Consider the following 9,286-nt stretch of genomic DNA (forward strand, 5'->3'; position numbering starts at 1 on the left):
AGAATAGGTCACATAATTTAGCCATATTCTTGCTACGTTCATTTCAATAGTTTTTCCTGTATAGACTCTGAAAAACTCGTCCAGCAAGCTTATGGATTTGAATTATGGGTGTTTAAAAAAAAAAGATAACTTGGCCAAAAAAAGTGTAGGCCCGGGCCTACAGTGCTACATACTGGCTACGCCCCTGCCTGATAACTATTTGATATGGTTAGGGTTAGGGTTAGGGAGTAGGCGTAGGCGACTCCCTAGACTCGTTAGTGGAGTAGGCGAGGTACGGTCCGGCATATTAGATAGTACTAGGGTACGTTCCGGCAGTACCCTGGGGGACATAGACCCTCTCAGCGTCAGTGAAATAGCTCTGTTTTGTTGAACATATTGATACGGTTTATATTATTATAGCTGGGCATTTAGCAACTGATTGCATGTAGTTGTAAGTGCATTTATAACTTGCCTTTAGATGCTCAACCTGCCACCAATAATAAATGTATTTAGTTCCAGTTCCTCCTTATAGCTGGGCAAGCTAAGCCTTCCTATCCAAAAACGTTCATAAATATATCACTCGATAATATATAAATTTCATGGATGCTGATAAAGCCATGGATATGACATAAATTTAACAATTATTACAATGTGGTAATTGGTCATAACCTCTGCTCTATACCTCAAACTCCAGGACACAGTCAGAAAACCAAAAGGAAATAGGTGTCTCATAGGAAAATGCTGTGACAGAGGATCCGACATCACAAATGAAACCAAGCAAACATAGCATGCAAATACTAAGTAGTAGAAGCTCAGCTACACCCTGCACCCACATTGAAAACATGCATGCACCGTTCGCTGTGTGGGTACTATGATTGCTTTACCATTCTCTGCTTCTGTTCCAGGTCTCCTTGAAGAACCTCTGTTGCCAGTTCAGTTCAGCTCATCTGATGTTCAATATAAGATTTTCGTATCTGGCCGTTCAGGTGTCGGTAAAACCAGTGCATTAGCAAAACTATCAGGCAATGAAGTCCCTACAATGCATTCTGAAACTCCAGGTAAAATGCGCTCCACCATTTATATGTTGTTGTTCTTAACATTAATTGCAGTATCATCCCCCCCACGCACACATGCACACAGAAATGTTTGTCTCCCAGATATTATTTCATGTATCTCTCATTCGCAGATGTTTTCTTAGAAAGCTTGGCAATTTATAACAAGCAGGTAATACTGTAAGTTTCCATTTTCTAGGTATTCAGACTCAGGTTGTCTACTGGCCAGCAAAGCTTGTTCAGACTAACAAGATTGTTATGTTTCGCCTACACTTCTGGGACGCAGGCGATGCAGCACTGAAGAAATTTGATCACATCCTTCCAGTGAGTCTTTTACGTTATAGAAACACCCGGCCACTTTCTCGTGCGAACTTGCTGTGCCATTCCATCTGGGGATGATTATATTGCTGCCATTGCTGCCAAATGAGCGAGATATGATGAGAAACCTAAGTCAAATATCAGTGCGTGTATAGATTCAGTTATTCAAGAGTCCTATTTAGGCAAGGAGGGAGGATGGAGTAAAATTTCAGTTTTCAAATTTCATACTTTTTCTCAAGATATGATCTGACAGACCCAATTACAATCGTTTTTCTAGTGGATAATGGTTTTTGCATTAATTTTTGTGTGAACAAGCTTGACATCCACTTTGCTATCTGATTTCATTTGTTGGTTGCTCACATGGTTAGTATTGTTTGTGTTTCAGGCATGCAAGGAGAATGCAGATGCAGTGGTATTTCACTTCTCATTCACGGACAGGGGGAGTTTTGAGGACCTTCCCCGGCATATGGCACGCATTGTTTCTCCCTCGGACAACACCTGCAAGCTTGTTCTCGGAACAAAGTAAGACCAGAAGCACTGCAACATGTTTGGCAGTTAGCTATATAATCAATAAAATAATAATGCTATAAGCTATGCTAGCTGCTGTAATAATATCGCAATACTATCGCATAAATCACTCAATTTGAATATTCTAACGTTTGTGTAATTTTTATGCACCATGTGCTCGCTTAGCTTAATGAGATTGTTGTCACTTTGATTATTTATATTCACTAATTGGTTGGAACTTATAGAACGCATATTGATTTTTCTTTAGACAAAGGGGTATATAGAATATATAATAATATGATAATATATAGTATATTATAAATTCATGGGTTTTGTAAACAGTGGAATATCCTATAATAGAACAACAATTCGTACTGTGTTGTGATCGATATAAAACACTAACATGTGATTTACAATCAATATTTTAGTTTAATGTTGGATCTGGACATTGTGTCTTTAATTTGCTGTTACATCATCCAGGTACGACCAGCTAGCACACAGTGACGTCACCCACCAAGAATTACGCGAGTTCGAACAACAGTACAAGATCCCTGTGCTAAAGATCGCCAACATTGCCAACTACGAACAGTCAGAGCTGCAGACGGAAGTCCACGAGGTGGCGCCGGTGTTGAACACGCTGTGCGAGTATCTATGGCGACGAGACCAGGTCGCGGCGGGCGTGCTGCAGACAGAACGACAGACGGACGAACAAAGACACAGCGACGAAGATCAGATGGTGCTGTACTTTTAAAGCTGCGATATTTTTCAAACTTTCTCGTAGTAGTGGAAATTTTTTTTAATGATTATTTTTAAGTAGACTCACAGAATACTGAGTGTATATAGTAGAGAAATTATATAATTTATTTTATATGAAAATTGTAAAATATTAACTTTATTTGTAATATTTTTCTACAGTGTACATAAGTAAAACATAGAATCTTATCGCAAGAATTCAATGATATTTTTTTAACTCTTTCCTGTGCTCACCTTTACATATATATTTATATGACATGTTTCTATCATATTATTTAGGTGTACATTTCAATGATTATACAACAAAGTTAACCTAACAATTCCAGACTAACTTGTAATAAAAATTTTGATTCACAAATATAATTCTGATCTTGCATTGGTCATAAATGGAATCACTATTTGGCACTAATACTGTAATCTCATTCAGTCTAAATACAATTCATACCAAAAATGTCATACATGGAATAAAAAAAATGCCATAAATGGAATCACTATTTGCCACTAATACTGTAATCTCATTCAGTCTGAATACAATTCATACAAAAACTAAACAACTTTAATATAGGTTCAGTTCTCAGTCCAGTCTGACTCTCCTAGCTCCATCACAAGGTGTGCAGATATAGCATGTCGCACTGCCACTGTATTTAATCTGCAAGTGTTAAATTCATATTTATAGTAGTTGATACTGTACAAATGTGAACGCATCACACATAACTCACTAAATACGACTGCCTAACCGCTTATCTTATATCAGATTACGTGGAAAAATATAAGAAAATTGCACACTAGCAATGCCACTATTAGTATTAATTCATTGCCCAGTGAGATATCACATTTTAACTTCACCTTGATGGCATCTTGGAGATGGTTTATGGCTTCAGTCTTTAGCAGAGTGACCGTGCATCCCCCGAACCCACCCCCCGTCATGCGAGAACCGTACACCCCCTTCACGGATAAGGCAATGTCGACCAGTTCATCGAGCTCCACACAGGACACCTGAAAATCATCCCTAAAAATAAACAAATAAATAACAAATAAACAAATAATAAAGAGATTTTACCATCGATCGGAGGTGGCAGTGAATCGAAACGGCAGTTTCAATGCTGTGTACAGTATTGACCACTGACCACGGTTACTGTAGTTGCTCTACTAAGTTGGAGCTCCCCAGCCCAAACTATACACGCCATCTATTCATTCCCGGATTTTGACAGTCGGGAATTTCCACGCTAGCTAGAAAGATGCAAGTGGCTACCTTGTAAAGGGTTCCCTAAGAAGAATTACCTGAGAGAATTATGGCTGGCAATCATCAACTTGCCGAAGCACGTATAGTCGCCGTTCTCGAGAGCAAGCACGGATTCTTCGGTTCTTTGAATCTCGCCGATGACGTGCCTGGCACGACGGTAGACCTCATCAAACAACTCGTGCTTGTGCCCTACGAAAAATATGACTCGATTCATTTAGAAAAATACAAACACAATCGAGCTAACGAGAGACCTGAATATGATCGACAGTGGCTCGTCAATTCTGTGATTTAAAGCTGTTTTTCGAGCGTTGCAGTCGTCCGTTTACTAGTCTTTTTATTATTTTTACTTTCATTATTTTTTTTTTGTTCACGGTCGTCATTGGGACAGGTGGCATCCAGGTAAATATTCAGGTAAACCGTTCACTGTATACCAACCTTCTAGCTCCTTGATGGTTGCATCCCTCAGACTTGTTTTACCGAGTGCATGGGCAGCTTCCTCACATTGCCGCCTCCTCGTGGGGTATTCACTCCCAGTGAGCTCATGTCGAACATTGGAGTTTGTAACAAGGACTGATAGCCCAGGGTCGTTCATTGGAACCAACTTAGATTCCATTGACCTACGTATATAATACAATTATTATAGAATGTATTGAGAAATACAATAAAGGATCAAAGCAGGTAATTTACTAACTGCTATAAATGGCAATAGAGTCATAATAAAGTCAAAGGATAATAAAATATATAACACATGCAGTTATTAGTAAAACCATTAATATTGGATGCTTAATTAGAAATTACATAAAATCTCTTTGATAATAATACAGTATACATAGTAAGACATCTAGAGCTTCTGTAATCTCTCACCTACAATCAATAAAAAGAGCATGTCCTTCTTTAGCCATGAATGACACAAACTGGTCCATAATCCCACAGGGCATGCTAGCAAAGTCATGCTCTGCTTTCTGACAAGCAAGTGCCTTATCTTTCAAGCTGAAATTCTGAAATTTTGCACACAAATATGGTGTCTATAATAATACAATTGTAAAATGTTCAGAAATATTTTTCACTTTTTATTTTTTGTTTACATCTTAATGGGCGATGGTTTGCTAGTATTAGTCGTTAACGGACACATATTTATTTAAATTACAATAAGTAATGTGTAAACTATCTACATGTGATTTGATAACTTTAAAAAAGTCTACCAGAATGCATAAATATGTAACTTTGCTATAATTTCCAGGAATATTGGAGTGGCATTTTTACATTAGTTTGAAATTGCAACTGCTTAGGTTTTTAGACTGTCAAGTCCAGGTTTCTCAACTCATCATGTAATTTAATCTACATGCCGTCAGGAGCTAATAATGACAAATTTTCCATTATTTGACAAATTTGTCAGATAATGACAAATTTGACCCACAAATAACGACCTACAAATAATGACAAATTTGTCATTATTAGCTCCTGATGCCGTGTACGTTTCTGCTGAAAGCCGACCTACCCCATTATCCTGTGAAATCTGATCGAGGAACATGTAAGTGGCGACCTCTAGTGCGGCAGAACTGGAAACTCCGCCTCCAACTGGCACCGAAGATGCAATCACTGCATCGAATGAACACAGCTTGCCTAGTATATATAAATAAATAAGAAAGTCATTGTTATACACTATTGTTCTCGTGATACTAGTGGTTGTACTATTTTATCAAGAAACATCAGGATTAAAAATAAAACCTGCCTTTGTAATTTGCCATGACACCTTTCACATAGTTTGCCCAAGACGGTTCTCCTGGTGCCAGCTGATCTTTTTCCGAAGGTAATTGTAATTCAATCGTTCTTGGTTGATCAACATTTTCTGCTAGTGTGCTGATACGGCAAATGTTAGAGTTGGTTTGTCTACCTACCATGACTGTGACAAGAGGTAGAGCCTATATAACAAAGAAATGATTATTGATAATACAGACTACAGGTACAGCTATCAAACAATGCAAAATCCCACCACTCACCAGGTCATAATCTATAGTGACGTTTGGAATTATAATAATTAATATATAGAAGAGTCAAATTCAGTCAATGTAAAATTTTAAAGTGATATAAACTAAGAGTATAATAATGTGAAAGGTTTCGGACTTTGGAATACATATTATAGTATTTTGAAGCATTTTTATTACTGCCAAGTCTCATTACCATTGCCATTGGCATTAGACTACTACCAAGTGACACAATGTCAATACAAATTACAATATTCAATAATAATAATATGCAGATGCAGTCACTGGCAGCATGAACAAGCCCGCACGTACAGCACACACGCGACCATTGACTATAATAACAACATGGTGCCTAACTCGCCGCCGCAGTTTCTACAACTCCCGTTTTCAATCAGTTACAACTCCGGTGTTCCTGCAGGTGACGCCACTTTCCAACTATCGTTGGAATTGTGGAAGACTGCTGAACAAGTTACACCAACCATTTTTGACAATCGGCCTGCCAGAATGCGCTCAAATCACAGAAATTCCTCAAATATAAGGCGCGTTCACACAAACGTTTTTGGCCCGAGCCTAACTAGGCCCGCGCCAGATTTGGCTCAAGCCGAGCGTTCACACAGACGTTTTTGGCCCGAGCCTAATTAGGCCCGTGCCAGATTTGGTCCCATCGAAAACGTCGGACCAGGCCCGAGCCAAATTTTAGCACCAGCTTTCGGCGAGCGGTAGAGCGGTAGAATCGGTTGAGCGGTAGATGCCGCAAGTGTCGAACGTGTACTTCGACGAAATAAAGTCCAAAACGGTATAAAAAAAATTTGATCAGGATGCACGTTTTCAAAATTGATAATTGAACTCGGAACGGAAGTAAACACTGAATCGTACACAATGCCATCTCGCGACATACTGCCAAAGTATCTGTGAGATATTTGTGCAATAAAATTTATTTCAACTTGAATTTGAATTTGACAGACAGTATTCACTTGCGTACGTGTGAACGCTCCGACTCAAACCGGCCCGAGCCAAATTTGGCCCGAGCCAAATCTAGCCCATTTGGCTCGAGCCAAACCATGACCGTGTGAACGCGACTATACATGCGAAATGATCCTTCGGATGCTACCAGGCAAACGGGCGGCATGCCCAATCGCTGGCGGCTGCGTTGATTGGCTGCAGCAAGCTTAACGTGCAGACAGACTGCGCAACTACGTTTGTTGACATTGCGGGTGAGTCATAGCCAATCAGCGCAGCCGCCAGCGATTGGGCATGCCGCCCGTTTGCCTGGTAGCATCCGAAGGATCATTTCGCATGTATATTTGAGGAATTTCTGTGATTTGAGCGCATTCTGGCAGGCCGATTGTCAAAAATGGCGGGTGTAGCTTGTTCAGCAGTCTTCCGCGATTCCAACGATAGTGGAAAAGGTGGCGTCACCTGCAGGAACACCGGAGATGTAACTAATTGAAAACGGTGAGTTGTGGAAACTGCGGCGGCGAGTTAGGCACCATGTTGTTATTATAGTCAATGGCCGCGTGTGTGCTGTACGTGCGGGCTTGTTCTTGCTGCCAGTGGATGCAGGGGCCCACTACGGTTCAAGGATAGAGAACATGGGTCCCAATAAAACCAATGCAATGCCAATGGCAATGTCATTTACATCAATATAAATATAATATTATATCAATATAATAGGTTAGGGTTATGGTTAGGGTTATAGTTAGGGTTAGGATTAGGGTTAGGGTTAGGGTTAGGCACATTGGTTTTATTGGGACCCATGTTCTCTATAGTCTATCCTTGGGCCCTGACTACTGGCAGTAGACACTAAGACAGGGAAAGGAGCAAGTGCCTGTGATTTTAGACATATACCATGGGCAAAACGAAGCCTGCATTGTAGTCTGTGTGCTCTCCAATCAGATTTACCCGGCCGGGCGCAGCAACTGCACATATATCTCCATTACCGAAAAGTTTAATAAAGTTTTGCCGAGCAAAATTCGTGATACGTTTTTCTTCAATGGACGCTGCCATGTTGGCTCAATATAAAAGTCGGTTACGTAACTAAGGGTATATTTAGCCGAGTACTGTTTCCATTGCAAAACTCAGCTATTATTAGCGATAAAACAACTTAGATAAATTATAGTTTATAGCTATTATTATCTTAACATGATTATTAACTATTTAGCCGCGTTACACACGTGTCAGTCGCATTTTACCTATTACAGTTTTGCAAGATGTCGTCGATGACGAGCAAGTAAACAAAATCGATCCAACATTGCAATTTTCTGTGAAAAGTGAGACTGTGCTAGCCGACTGACACTCCTGGAATGTCAGTCAGTGATCCATTGCTAAAAAGATTTAAAGGTATGCGACGATAGACATGTTAATATTGTACGAACGAACGTTTTCGCGCGGCACCGCAGTGGCAGGACACAGCGAACTGATTGTGTGGATAGACATCTAATTCTTTTTCACTTTGGTCCTTTACGGAGTAGCCTCCCCTTTTTTATGCATACATTTCTAAATAATACTAATAATATACGTTTCTTTTCGTGACTCATAAAGATACATGCCGTAGACCGGGCGTGGAATATGTAAATTGTAAGGACAGTCTAAGTCTTACTCTAAGCCCATGACCATGTTTTGTCGGCTTCATATGAATTCTAAAGTTACTGTCATACTGAATACTGCAGGGATAGAAATTAACTTTTAAACACGGGAGTCCAACGGACTCCCTACTCTCAAAAAGACGAAGTCCGCAGCAAAATGACGGACTCCGCAGTCTGAAGTTCAACATTAAAGATATTATTATTAACAATAACGCATGTGCATATTTTGAAGATTCATGCGGTTGCATGTCTGCCAAATTTTCTTTGGACATTTGCTGAAAAACGTACAGTAATTCTGTGAGGCCGTGCTCTGGAACGAACTAGTTAGTATGGCAGAATTTTCAGGGAGTCATACGGACTCCTGCATATGTCAAATCAGGGAGTCCAACATTATTCAGGGAGTATTTGACTCCGGACTCGCGTTAATTTCGCACCCTGATACTGTATATCATTTAGACGATCAAAGCCGTATAGTGTTGCATATCACGTCCAATTTCACTTCCTCGGTAATTTTAAAAATGTATTCACCAATAACACTGCTATACTTTTGTGGAAATGGAGAAGTTGAATACTGTGGTTGCTGATAATACAACACTATTTCCGAATTCTCTGTTAGCCCACCTGTAAATCGTTCCAGCGACAAGCGATTCGTGTTCCCCAATGCTAAGAGATGGGTTATTGCCGCTTGGGAAAATTGGATGCCCTGACTTCGTATTAACTCGTAGCCTTTACGCACGCACACGCACGATCTCTCTCTTTCGCTATCTATCTATCTCTCTGTTTCTATCTCTCTTTTTCTTTTGCTATCTATCTATCTCTCTCTTTCTATCTCTCTCTGTCTCTATCTCTTTCTATCTCTCGCGC

The 9,286-nt window shown here is 39.9% G+C and overlaps 3 protein-coding genes across 5 annotated transcripts in view; 2 read left to right on the top strand and 1 right to left on the bottom strand.

The window, feature by feature from the left end:
• The window catches only part of LOC106807242 (REM2- and Rab-like small GTPase 1), a 4,749-nt gene extending 1,777 nt beyond the window's left edge, over window positions 1-2,972 (top strand). For all 3 annotated transcript variants that reach the window (XM_014809530.1, XM_014809529.1, XM_014809532.1), the window contains exons 3-6: window positions 885-1,037; window positions 1,231-1,355; window positions 1,735-1,871; window positions 2,337-2,972. In XM_014809530.1, the coding sequence (XP_014665016.1) occupies window positions 885-1,037; window positions 1,231-1,355; window positions 1,735-1,871; window positions 2,337-2,607 (686 nt within the window). In that variant the 3' untranslated portion in view covers window positions 2,608-2,972. The remainder of the gene's footprint in view (window positions 1-884; window positions 1,038-1,230; window positions 1,356-1,734; window positions 1,872-2,336) is intronic.
• LOC106807240 (galactokinase-like) lies at window positions 2,591-7,846 on the bottom strand. The gene is made up of 8 exons (XM_014809527.1): window positions 7,686-7,846; window positions 5,585-5,774; window positions 5,351-5,475; window positions 4,717-4,850; window positions 4,288-4,469; window positions 3,891-4,041; window positions 3,456-3,618; window positions 2,591-3,258 (listed from the first exon to the last, which is right to left on the bottom strand). The coding sequence occupies exons 1-8, from the start codon at window positions 7,842-7,844 to the stop codon at window positions 3,184-3,186; spliced, it is 1,179 nt and encodes a 392-aa protein (XP_014665013.1). The 5' UTR covers window positions 7,845-7,846; the 3' UTR covers window positions 2,591-3,183.
• A 188-nt stretch (window positions 7,847-8,034) lies between these two features.
• Window positions 8,035-9,286, top strand: part of LOC106807235 — a 9,621-nt gene continuing 8,369 nt past the window's right edge. Inside the window, exon 1 of the mRNA XM_014809522.1 lies at window positions 8,035-8,177. Within this exon, the coding sequence (XP_014665008.1) occupies window positions 8,141-8,177 (37 nt within the window). The 5' untranslated portion in view covers window positions 8,035-8,140. The remainder of the gene's footprint in view (window positions 8,178-9,286) is intronic.

This window comes from Priapulus caudatus, unplaced genomic scaffold (assembly GCF_000485595.1).
Source record: "Priapulus caudatus unplaced genomic scaffold, Priapulus_caudatus-5.0.1 Scaffold202, whole genome shotgun sequence".
Classification (NCBI taxonomy): domain Eukaryota; kingdom Metazoa; phylum Priapulida; class Priapulimorpha; order Priapulimorphida; family Priapulidae; genus Priapulus; species Priapulus caudatus.

Excerpts from the sequence above, each read along its gene's own strand:
- LOC106807240 (XM_014809527.1), bottom strand. The coding sequence starts at position 7,844 with ATGGCAGCGTCCATTGAAGAAAAACGTATCACGAATTTTGCTCGGCAA. Across the intron at positions 5,775-7,685 it reads CAGGCTTCGTTTTGCCCATG|GCTCTACCTCTTGTCACAGT; the intron begins GTATATGTCTAA and ends TTTGTTATATAG. Across the intron at positions 4,851-5,350 it reads AGATTTCACAGGATAATGGG|AATTTCAGCTTGAAAGATAA; the intron begins GTAGGTCGGCTT and ends GCAAAATTTCAG.